This window comes from Pongo abelii, chromosome 10 (genome assembly GCF_028885655.2).
Source record: "Pongo abelii isolate AG06213 chromosome 10, NHGRI_mPonAbe1-v2.0_pri, whole genome shotgun sequence".
NCBI classification, from domain to species: domain Eukaryota; kingdom Metazoa; phylum Chordata; class Mammalia; order Primates; family Hominidae; genus Pongo; species Pongo abelii.
Window position 1 is genome coordinate 110,990,766 of NC_071995.2, and position 12,635 is coordinate 111,003,400.

At 49.6% G+C, this 12,635-nt stretch overlaps 1 protein-coding gene across 8 annotated transcripts in view; it reads right to left on the bottom strand.

Annotated features, from left to right (window-relative positions):
* Window positions 1–12,635, bottom strand: part of HECTD4 (HECT domain E3 ubiquitin protein ligase 4) — a 223,083-nt gene that overhangs the window by 24,245 nt on the left and 186,203 nt on the right. For all 8 annotated transcript variants that reach the window (XR_008512136.1, XM_024256626.3, XM_054527627.2 and 5 more), the window contains exons 56-62: window positions 11,964–12,145; window positions 10,548–10,753; window positions 10,138–10,268; window positions 9,637–9,842; window positions 7,859–8,038; window positions 1,268–2,574; window positions 111–318 (exon numbers count right to left, since the gene is read on the bottom strand). Coding sequence is in view for 7 of the 8 variants with exons in the window: in XM_024256626.3 (XP_024112394.2) it covers window positions 111–318; window positions 1,268–2,574; window positions 7,859–8,038; window positions 9,637–9,842; window positions 10,138–10,268; window positions 10,548–10,753; window positions 11,964–12,145 (2,420 nt within the window). In the remaining variant the exon portion in view is untranslated. The remainder of the gene's footprint in view (window positions 1–110; window positions 319–1,267; window positions 2,575–7,858; window positions 8,039–9,636; window positions 9,843–10,137; window positions 10,269–10,547; window positions 10,754–11,963; window positions 12,146–12,635) is intronic.

Here is a 12,635-nt window from a genome sequence, read left to right on the forward strand (position 1 = left end):
AAAAATAGGGGACACTGGGGAGGGGAGGAGATTTTAATGCAAATTTTTTTCTGTGAGCCTAAAATTGCTCCACAAAAAGTCTACAGATTAAAAACAAATCCAGAACCCACCTTTAATTGACTTATCATTGAAATAATCTTCTAACCCTGGGCTCCCTTGAGTATCAAAGAGACTCTGATTTACTACAGACACGGTTAGAATCTCTTCTGTTGACATTTCCATCAATTCATCTTCACCATCCAAACTTGACAAACCAATCAAGTCATTATTGTTAAATAAACTTGCTCGAATTTTCTCAATTTTGGCTCGGGATCTTATCTGTGTGAACAGAGAACAGGGTCAGGATTTGAGTAGCTTGACCAGTCATTCAGTGTGAGTGAACTTCTCCTTCCCACCTCTTCCTGGAAACCCTCTATTCATCTGGAGAGATGTGAAAGCTGCCCGACTCCAGTGAGCTGGACCTCCTGGGAAACTTTCTCCCACAGGCCGACAACAGTGACTTTTAGCAAATGACTCAACCTGAAATCTCTGTCACTAAACCCCGGCCAGATCTGTGGCTTTACTCTGATTCCCAGGGAGGAAAAATTCATGCCTAACTCTGAGGAAGTCCCCATGAAGGAGGATGATGGATTCAAAAAGTGATTCTAGGAAAGAAACCAGCTGCTTGATCCTTCAACCCTCCTTGCAGAGCCTGCTGGGAGAGTAATGCATGTCAGTTCCCTACCTGTACTGTTATGCAAAAGCACAGAAAGGCTCTGATGCAGGATTTCTAAACAGCGAGGCCTAAGAAATACATGGGATCCTGAAGTGGAACTATGACTCACTAGCATGCAGGTCATCTGAAACTCAGAATCACCTGGGACAGAATGGCAGGAGTCTATTCTCACGCTGCTCAGTGACCATCCCTCCTGCCAATGGCAACCAAAAAGAACAAAAAGAACAAAAAGAACCAAAAAGAACAAAAAGAACCCAAGGCCATTCAAGAAGATGCGATGGGGCTGAGTCAGAATGCACTGATGGCGCCCACCCACCGCGGAAGGCCAGGCCCTGAGCCCTCTGGCTCCCCTTTACTTCGTGACATGGGACTTGGTGTCACTCAGAGATGTCACCCCAAGCAGCCTCACTGTGCTCATTCCAAGGGCTGCCCCAGGGAGTTCCCAACCGCTCCACCATTACCTACTAGGAAATAACTTTGGAAGATTTAAAGAGGCTTGGGGGATTGAAATGGGTCATGATTTAGTGGTTGCAGAGGCTTGAGAGCTGTTACCTCCACGACTGCGAAGCCTTTGATGGGGCGGGCGGCGAGGGGCTGGTTGTCCAGGGAAGTGACTGTGTACATGGAGCCCATGTCCGACACCGACGCCGTCTCTGCATTGTCCAGGGGCTCCCCCAGGCTGCCCAGGCTGCCCAGGCTGCCGGTGCTGCACAGGGAAATGTCCAGGCTCTCCTGGCTGGACACTGCGTGGGGCTCCAACAGGCCCGGAGGGATGGGCAGCTCGAGGCCGGCAGGCAGCGGATCCACAGAGAGGTCGCTGACGGTTTGGGAGATACCCTGGGAGCTGCAGATGGAGGCCTGGCTGGTGGAGGCGGAGGCGCTGATGCTCATGGCGGGGGTCAGGCTGCTGGACGTGCTGACCTCCATGCTGTCTGTGCCGGGGAAGGCCAGTGTCTTCTCGGGCTCAACTTTCCCGTCCCCGCCCTCGGCCTTGTCTTTCGGCTTCTTGGGGTCTTCTTCCTGCAGCGGGATGTAGATCTCGTCTTTGAAGACCCCGCCGTGGGCGTTGCAGGCCTTGCGGATGGCGCCTCTGACTACGCCCTCGTCCAGGTGGGTGGGGATCCCGGAGATCACCAGCAAGCGGCTGTGGGCGGTGGGGCCCACCAGGGCCTGGCAGGCATCGGCGATGGCGTCACTCGTCACGCCCAGCCCCTGTGGGTCCTTCCTGGTGAGGTGGCGGAGGATGATGAGCAGGGTGAGTGCGCGGTGGAACCACAGCATGTCCTCGGGCTTGCTGCCTCCGATGCTGAGCAGGGTGGGGTCCGAGTCCACGGTGCGGGAGGACTGGCGCTTGCCCGACGAGGAGGCCTTTTCCCGCTTCATCTTGACTTTCTTCCTCTTGGAGAGGAGGCTGGGACTCTGTGGGGTCTGTCCTGGGGAGGACGAGGAGGAGGAGGACGAGTCACTGAGATTTGGGGCAGTCGCTGAGGTCACCCCGCTGGCTGTGACACTCATGTTAGTAGGCAGGGTCACTTCGGCCACAGCCAGGCACCCTTCCATGAGTGCATGAAAATATGTAGAGAACCTGCCCTGGTCGCTAGCCGCCGCCCCCCCGGAGCCCCCGCAGGCGCCGCCTGAAACCCAGTTCTGCGTCTCCTCGTCGTACAGCTTGTGGAGCTCCGACTGCAAGGCCATCAGCATGGCCAGGCAGGGGTTCAGCTGGAGGGCGATTGAGGAGGACAGGCCAGCGGGGTGCCGCCTCTGCTCCAGGGTGTGCACCGTGCGCAGGAGCTCTGCCAGGAGATGGAAAACAAGCTCCTTCACGCAGGCTGCCATGTCCGTGGTCCACAAGAAGTTTCCTGAGGCAAATGAAAATAGTAACAGTAATTACTATGCAGCACTGGGTATGTTCCAGGCGCAGTCCTGAGCCTGGAATCAACCCTCGTAACAACCCTGTGAACAGTGACTTTGCAATTCACTCCCTTCTTACAGATGGAGAAACAGAGGTTGGGAGGTGGAGGCCTGGCTGGAGGGCACACAGCTGCCAGACAAGAGAGCTGGGATTCAGAGCTGACAGGTCGGCTCCAGAGGTGACGGCTTTGACCCTTGTGCCCAACGGCAGGGTGCCAGCAAAACACCATCATATTTTGTCTCAAAAGGTCATGCAGCATGTTGGTGATAAGTCCCTAGAATAATGTTTCCCAAAGTACTGGATGCTTACTATGGGGCACACAAGCCAATTTTACCAAACGGCACTGAAACACACACTGAAACATTGTTCCTTTTAAACTCCTCTTTTAGTCCTGATTTTTGCCAACAAGAAAGCCTTACTTTGAGGGTGGCATTATTTATTTTATTTTTCTTTTTTGAGACAGGGTCTTGCTCTGTCACCCAGGCTGGAGTGCAGTGGCACAACCATAGCTCACTGTTGCTCCTAGGCTCAAGTGATACCTCAGCCTCCTGAGTAGCTGGGATTGCAGGAGTGTGAAACCATGCCCAGCTAATTTTTGTATTATTATTTTTCTTTTGCAGAGACAGTTTTCATGGTTTTGCCATGTTGCCCAGGCTGGTCTACAACTCCTGGGCTCAAGCAATCCTCCCACCTCAGCCTCCCAAAGTGCTGGGTTTACAGGTGTGTGCCATTGTGCCTGGCCATGAGGCTGGCATATTCTTTTTTTTTTTTTTAATTTAAATTATTTTTTTAATAATTTTTTTTTTGAGAGTGAGTCTCACTCTGTCACCCAGGCTGGAGTGCAGTGGCGTGAGCTCAGCTCACTGCGACCTCTGACTCCTGGGTTCAAGCAATTCTCTGCCTCAGCCTCCCGCATAGCTGGGATTACAGGCTCCTACCAGCACGCCCAGTTAATTTTTGTATTTTTAGTAGAGACGGGGTTTCACCATCTTGGCCAGGCTGGTCTTGAACTCCTGACCTCGTGATCCACCCGCTTCAGTCTCCCAAAGTACTGGGATTACAGGCATGAGCCACTGCGCCTGGCCTTCTTTAATATAAATTTTTTAAGCTGCTTTTTTTTTTTTTTTTCAAATTGAGACAGAGTCTGTCTCTTATCACCCAGGCTGGAGTGCAGTGGCGCGATCTCAGCTCACTGCAACCTCTGCCTCCCAGGTTCAAGCAATTCTCATGCTTCAGCATCCAGAGTAACTTGAATTACAGGCATGTGCCACCACACCCAGCTAATTTTTGTATTTTTAGCAGAGATGGGGTTTCGTCATGTTGGCCAGGCTGGTCTTGAACTTCTGGCCTCAAGTGGTCCGCGTGCCTCAGCCTCCCAAAGTGCTGGGATTACAGGTGTGAGCCACTGCACCTGGCCAAGGCTGGCATATTCTTTTTTGTTTTTTTTGAGACGGAGTTTTGCTCTTGTTGCCCAGGCTGGAGTGCAATGGCGCGATCTTGGCTCACCACAACCTCTGCCTCCCAGGTTCAAGCAATTCTCCTGCCTCAGCCTCCCGAGTAGCTGGGATTACAGGCATGCACCACCACACTTGGCTAATTTTGCATTTTTAGTAGAGACAGGGTTCCTCCATGTTGGTCAGGCTGGTCTCGAACTCCCGACCTCAGGTGATCTGCCCACCTCAGCCTCCCAAAGTGCTAGGATTATAGGTGTGAGCCACTGCGCCTGGCTGGCTGGCATATCCTTAAGAGAAAGTGGGCCAGAGTCCCAGAGCCTTTGACAGGGAACAGTATTTAGCTAGATTTTTGTGACAGCAACTATTTTCTTTGAATGTATGTATGTATGAATGGATGGATAGATGGACTGATTGACTGATTGAGACAGGGTCTCATTGTGTTGTCCTGGCTGGTCTTGAACTCCTGGGCTCAAGCCATCCTTTTGCCTCAGCCTCCCAAAGTGCTAGGATTACAGGCGTGAGACACCAGGCCCAGCCTGTATTTATTTTTATGGGTACCTTTTAATTATGCCAATGGATACTAATTTTGTATTTAGAGAAGTGATGTAAAGGTTTCCTTTCTTTTTTTTTTTTTTTTGAGATGGAGTCCCACTCTGTTGCCCAGGCTGGAGTGCCGTGGCGCCATCTCGGCTCACTGTAAGCTCCGCCTCCTGGGTTCACACCATTCTCTTGCCTCAGCCTCCCAAGTAGCTGGGACCACAGGCGCCTGCTATCACACCCGGCTAATTTTTTGTATTTTTAGTAGAGACAGGGTTTCACTGTGTTAGCCAGGATGGCCTTGATCTCCTGACCTCGTGATCCACCCGCCTGGGCCTCCCAAAGTGCTGGGATTACAGGCATGAGCCACCGTGCCCAGCTAAGGTTTCCTTAAAACTAAATTTAAGTTTTAAAAAAGGAGGAGTTGATTGCAATAAAAACTGTTAAATAAATAAATGCTGGCTGGGCTCAGTGGTTCATGCCTGTAATCCCAGTACTATGGGAGGCCAAGGCAGGTAGGTCACCTGAGGTCAGGAGACTGAGACCAGCCTGGCTAACATGGTGAAATCCCGTTTCTACTAAAAATACAAAAAAATTAGCTGGGCATGGTGGTGGGCACCTGTATTCCCAACTACTCAGGAGGCTGGGGCAGGAGAATCACTTGAACCCAGGAAGCGGAAGTTGCAGTGAGCTGAGATCACACCACTGCGCTCCAGCCTGGGTGACAGAGTGAGACTCCATTTCAAAACAATAAAATAAGTAAGCAAATAAATGCTGATAGGCACAATTTGTGGACATGGAAACAATCATATAACGGTGGCATGATAATGACTGAAGTTTGGGAAACACTATCTAGAACCACAAGATGGACCACACGTTTGTGCCAAGGTCTCCTTCATACCAGACGCATATCTTACATTCACATAGTCATGTACCCTGGATCTGAGTGGAAAGAGAGAAAGCTCATGTACGTGAGACACGATTAGGGATCATGAACATCTAAAGCCTGCGTCCCACTGAGCCAGCTGAGCCCTTACCCTGCAAAAGAGTGAACTGCAGTTTGCTACATCCAGATGGCTCTTGTACAGGATAAAAGGTTACTGGCCGGGGGAATCCCAAGGGCCTGCTGAAGCTGACTTACTAAGTCCAGCACCTACCAACGAGGGGATCAAGCTTCCTGCTCTCTCGGGACTGACACTGCTTTCGAATTCTGGTTGGAAGCAAGTTTGTGACTGTCCTGGAACATGGGCTCTCACAGAACCTCCACAGAAGACAGGTGTCCATGCTCCCCTCTCCGCTGGGGCACAAGGCGAGGCCTTCAGATGCCAGAACTATTCATGTCACCTCCGTTGTCCTTGCTCTACCATTTAGCATTCATGTAAGATGACCTTGGAGAGAATTCTTCACCAAAATTGCACATGACGGCCTATAAGCTGAAACTCATTCTCAGACAGTGTTCTCTGCTTATGTCCCCCCACCCACTCCCTGGGTGTGTTTTATTTTTTGCAGAGAAAGGGTCTGGCTATGTTGCTCCATATCCTGAACTTAAGCGATCCTCTTGCCTCAGCCTCTCAAAGTGCTGCATCACAGGTGTGAACCACTGCGCTTGGCCCTCCTAGGGTGTATGAAAGAATTTGACTTGGTTGCCAACATTTAAAAATTGAGAAATTCACATCAACATTTGGATTCCTGGATTTTCTTGAAATAAGAAATTACGGTTCCAGGCCGGGCGCAGTGGCTCATGTCTGTAATCCCAGCACTTTGGGAGGCCGAGGCGGGCGGATCATGAGGTCAGGAGATCAAGACCATCCTGGCTAACATGGTAAAACCCTGTCTCTACTAAAAATACAAAAAATTAGCCGGGTGTGGTGGCGGGTGCCTGTGGTCCTAGCTACTCTGGAGGCTGAGGCAGGAGAATGGCGTGAACCTGGGAGGCAGAGCTTGCAGTGAGCTGAGACGGCGCCACTGCACTCCAGCCTGGGCGACAGAGTGAGACTCCGTCTCAAAAAAAAAAAAAAAAAAAAAAAGAAAGAAATTACAGTTCTGGCAGAAGCACGGCCATGTTCTCCTGTAGCAGTGGGTGATAGGGCACGTGTCCTCTGTGCCTCCAGCTCACCAAAGTCCCCCTGCCAACTTTCCTCTTTATTTCCCTCATTTAGCTGATCTGTTTGAACCCTGAAGGCACTGAAGGCATCCGAGTGTGCAGTGTTTTCTGTTTTTTTGAGACGGAGTTTCACTCTTGTTGCCCAGGCTGGAGTGCAATGGCGCAATCTCGGCTCACTGCAACCTCCGCCTCCTGGGTTCAAGCGATCCTCCTGCCTCAGCCTCCTCAGTAGCTGGGACTACAGGCATGCACCACCATGCCCGGCCAATTTTTTGTATTTAGTAGAGACAGGGTTTCATCATGTTGGTCAGGCTGGTCTCATACTCCTGACCTCAGGTGATCCACCCGCCTTGGCCTCCCAAAGTGTTGGGATTACAGGCGTGAGCCACTGCATCTGGCCCGAGTGTGCAATGTTTTCTTCCCTGCAACATCATGGAAAAATTCAAAAATACAGAAAGCCTGAAGAAATTATACAGTAAATACCTGTGTACTTACCAGCTAGATTCCACCATAAACATGTTGCTGTATTTGCTCTACTACATATCCATCTACCCCTCTATTCATCAACAAACCCATCTTAGTTTTTGATTATTTCAAAATAAGTTGTAGACATCAGTATGCTTCATCCCTAAACACTTAAGGAGGCATATCATTAATTAAAGTTTAATATTTATTTAGAATTTGTTTATGTAAATTTGCATATGGTAAAATGCACAACTTTTACCTTTATCATTCCATGAGTTTTGCAACCTTTTTGACCCTTTGAGGGACTATGCAGTTATAACCTTTGATTTTGCAACATTGTTCATTTCCACACCACCCTTCACCCTTAAAGTTACAATAATGGCATATACTTCTGTTTTAAAGTAAAGTGGATAAAGTTAATCTTATTTTCCTGGTTAGTTTCCAATCTTCAAAATAATGAAAATACCCAGCAAATCATGGATTTGGGAATCTAGGTTGTACCTTAAGATCTATTCCCCAAGTCCACTTCAAACGAGAGCAATCTGAAGGAGGCTGCAGCTGCCTGGGCCACCCGTGGCCACTCCCTATACCACCTGGCAAGCTCCTTCCTCAGGCACCACGCCAGCTCCACCCCCACCCTAGATTCCGATCCCCAGGGAAGGCAGCCTCACCTAGCAGCTCCACCACCTGCAGGAGGACGGATGTCGGAATGGTGTCAGGCTCATCTTCGGACTTCCCTTCACTGTCCTCTGATTTCCAGGACAGCAGCTGCTCTGCGAAGGCCATAGCCAGTGGGAACTCCAGGGGCAGGGAATGTAACACCAGGACGGCTCCAGGAGGTGGAGACACTCCTGCAAGAAGCACCCAGGAAGAAAGCAGGTGATTGGCAGCACCTGACCCAAATAAGCCTCACAAAAGGTCCTGCCAGGTGTGCACGTAGAAACAGGGCTGGAGAGCCCACCCACTCATCTGCTCCAGGAGAAGGACACATAACTCCCGACACTCCGGACAGTGGGCTGCAGGGACACGAGGAGATGGAGGCCATCCCTCCAGGGAGTCTGCTTACTGGGGTGGATTCGGCAAATGGGACAAAGGGCAGAGATGAGAACAGAGGACACACACTTGTCATTCAGTTAGATACCAACCAGAATGGGGAAAGTAAGTAACACTTTAAAAGATGCCTCACTGGGATAGTCCCAGCTTGGTAAAGAAATAATCAGTTATTTGGTATGGCTGCAATCCCACTAAGACCATTATGCTTATTACAGTGGACCAGCAAGGGGTCCCCAAGACTTAAGACTAGTGGAACCCTGGGTTTTGATTATCTTATCACCTTTTGTCACTGCCGTGGCCTACGTGTGACCAAAGCTGTCTACAGTGAGAGGAAGAAGGTCCAAGGCTTGATCCCCCTCATATCCTGCACTGCCCCTGAAGCCCCTCTATAAACACCAGTCAGACAGAAGCCAGGGCATCAGAGGGCTTTGGACAAGTCAGAAGCAAACCACATTGGCTTGTATACTCTGGGGTGAATGTTTACATGGTGATAATTGTGGAATGACAGAGATCCTCTGTTTTAAATGTAAAGTTTAAAAAACAGCTAGTATAGGAAAAATACTATGAAAAACAGACTCTAATAAAAAAGACCATAAAGTTGTTTAGCAATGACCAAATCACTGAAGAAATGTCCTTTCATTTCATTCCCTAAGATGCATTGTCTCAAGGACTGGGGTGTGGAGAAGCCCAGGCCTGTTATTTTGGCTAAATGTTCACGTATGTTTTCTGTCTCTGGCAAACACGCGTCAGTCTTTTCCTGTCAAGCATGCCAAGGAGGAACAGTGGAGGCCTGTGACAAGGATTTCCTTTCTTTTCTGTGCCTACTCAGACACAGAGCCAGCGGGCCCTGGTGCATCTAGAGGACAGGCAGTGACAGCTTCAGGGCATGTGGAGGCAGAGCCCTCATCTAACTCTAAAACGATGGAGGCTTCAAAAAACGCCCAGGAGACGAGAGCAATCGAGCTTCCAGTTAGTTGAGGAGCAGACGCTCGCAGTGGCCAGTGCCCTGGGGAGCCATGTTGAGAATTTGGTTAATGAGAATTCAAGGAATGGCAACTGGGATTATCATAGCCTGAGCCAGCTGTAAGGATGCGATTGCTCTGGTTATATCATTCTAAACAGACACATCTCAGCACATACTTGTGAAAAGAAAGGAAATCTCCACTGTAGTCTGGACAGCATCTGCCAGGCCTTCTCTAGGTAGGAAAGATAAGTCTTTTAATTTACTGCCTCTAAAAGAAGCAGAAGTTTCTTCCAGAAGAAGTCCCAAGAAGTCCTATTCTTTATCAATAGGAACTGGAACATGCAAGGTACAAAATTCATTATAGCTTCAAAAAGAAGGCAAGCGGAGAATGACTCCAGCTGTTCTCGTCATGACAAGCTGCTGGAGACTCACCCAGTTTGATGTGGACCCTGTCTGTGGAGAGCACCACAGAGGGGTACTGGTCAGCGGTGGGGGGAGGTGCAAGCCCAGTGTTGGCCGGGGACGCGTCCCGCGGGTAACAGGCGGCCTCGATGAGGTTCAGCTGGCCATTTCTCTTCACTTTGTGGCCGAGGCCGTATACAAGCACCCGTGCCCATGGCGCCTTGTACAGAGAGGAGCTGAGAAGGAGGGATGGGTGGGTGTTAATACAGGGTCTAGCCACGCACATGGGGACAGGCAGCATTGCCTTCTCACCAGGGGACGTTAGATGAGAACTGGGCCCAAGTCATTTCCACCACACTCTGGAAGGTCATTCTTTATAGACTAATTCCCCAAACATAGAAATATGGAGAGAACTGTAAGTCATTTGCATTAAAGAATCAGTGATTTGAATTTTTTTCCTTGGGCAGTTTCACCAGAATTCATTTAGCTTTCTTCTCCCCATCACCATCTTCTTGAGAACAGGCAACTTACTCTTTGCGGAATCCAGATTGACTTTCTTTACAAGACACAACAACAAAAGCTGCCCCAGGGAAATTCACATCCATGTTGACTTTGGATTCGGAAATTGGGAACTCTTCGGAGGGGAACTGCTCTGGTGCTGTCTGCAAAGAGACACTGAATAAGGAAAGCCACGGGCTAAACACAGGGACAGCATTTCATCTTCTCATCTCAAATGGCCCAGGAAATCAGCCAAACGACTAAATAGCCCTCTGGAAGGAAGCAAGCTACAGATGAGATAAAGCAGAAGAGCTTCTAGGAAAAGGAAATCGAGAGGAATAGGGACTTGGAAGGGAAAGGAGAGTCATTTTCAGCAAGCCAGTGAGACTCCCCGTTAAAAATGGTAACCACACTGCAGGAACATGAGCTTTAGACTTCTCTACCTGCAGGAAAGAGCAGATCTGTTTCGTCAGCTCTAAAAGGCTCTCCTCGCCCTGGTGCAGGGTCCGGGTGATGGCCACGTTGAGCCACTCTCTCACTGTCTGGGAGTTGCCCTGGTAAAAGAGGTCCGTGGCGGAGCAGTTCTGGGAATGGATGCAATGCTGTAAAGACTGCGCCAGGAGGATCGAGCTGGAGCTGATGGTGCCGTCTGGGGACGGAAAGGAAACAGAAGTTGACAAGAATCAAAGCAGCCAGTAGCTGTGAGAGTCTAAGTAACAGACAATGAATAACCCATCCAGAAACCCCAGACGGGAGGGTTATCCTGGATACGATGTCCTGGATAACAGATGCCGGCAATCAGATCCTCTGCACCAGGATGGTGGAGGAGGACCCAGGAGATCAATGGGCTTCATACTTTTGCTTTCTTTTCAGCTGTGAAACTGTTTCCTAAAATAAAATCTACACAGAGGCCCAGGTCTATGAAATATATCAAATGGGGCTGCTTGGATCCAGGGGTTCCCAGAGCCTGACCTGTCTGACTACCCTGGCCCACCCCCTCAGGGTACCTCAGGGCACAGCCTATACAGAAACTTGTTAGATCATCAGGGCAAAGCTTCTGCCACCACACTTGATGCTTTCCAGGTATGTTTCAGGGCATCTAAGTTCTTGGGGTGGGCTGTGGACCCCAGGCGCTCATATGGGCCAGTAGCGATGTAGTGCACACATGCCCTGGCTGGGTGGGACCCCACAGTTGTGAGCTGGAGGGCAGCTACCCAGGATGCTGACTGAGCCTAGAATGCTATCTGCAAGTGAGCTTTGAGGGGTGCCCCCTGCCTGCCTCACCTCTTGTTCCCATCTTAGTTGCTGGGAAATCAAGGGGGCAGGCTGGAGGCTGAGATGCCAGGGGAAGACAGAAAGGGCCCCTGAGTCCTGGATGGTGCTGAGGGCAGACTCATCACCTGGCATTCACTGGGGAGCAGACACAGCCCTCATGCCAAGGGCACACAGGCTGGCCTTTGGAACAGCCTCAGCAGAACTTATGATGAATCAAATAGGTCTGCTTTGGAGGACGCTGATGACAGGAACATTTCCTTTCTTTCTAATGTCAAATAGAATGTCTGTGGCAACAATACAGTGACTTGGTTTCATAAATAATACTTAATTTTCCTTGATCCACAATTATGTTGGGAAACTTGATGAATGCTTAATAGAGTAATGACTCAAGTGAGTAATCCATTACATTTTTCAAAGAGTGAGAAAGCCCTGCCAGGAGAATCCCAGTTCCTGTGTGCAATTTCTCACGTGAGCCTATGCGCACCATGAGGCACTTCTCGCCCTCATGCGGGGAATAACTACACTGTGCACAGTGCCCGCCTGGTGCTAAGTTCCAGAGTGACAGCAGCAAAGCCAAGTTTTACCTGGGAGGGGAGGTGCGAGGAGCTGATTGGACAGCAGTTGCAGGTGCTCCAGGGTAATGTCCCGGATGGCAGGGATGTGGAAGAGGCGAGTGAACAAGTGAGGCAACTTGGGGGCGAAGATATTGAGCAGGGCCATGCGGCAGTACAGCCTGGCCAGCGCAGCCTCGCAGCGCAGCAGCTCCCTGCAAGGGAAAAGGTGGGTGAGATGCTCAAAGCCCTGATGCTCCGGCTCCCATACCGGGACCAGGCCGCAGGTTCTGAAGGAAAAGGATCCCGCCTCAGGCTTCTCTTCCAGCCTGATGTTCCAAACCCTAAAGGAGTCACTTGAGTTTTAAACAAAAGTCACATTAAGTTATATTGTTACGTTTGATTTTTCCCAGCTCAAAAAAGCACTGTAGGGAAAAAAATAAAAATACAGGTCCACACAAAAATTTGTACATGTATGTTCATAGTAGCATTATTCATAATAGCCAAACAGTGATAAGAACTCAAGTGTCCATTAACTCAATGGTAAGTCTATACAATGGGGTATTTTTCAGCCATCAAATAGATCAAAGATTGACATACGCCACAACGGGAATAAACCTTGAAACATCATGTTCTCAGTGAGACACCAGATACAAAGGGCCACATACTGGATTCCGTTTCTGTAAATTGTCCAGAGGAAAATGC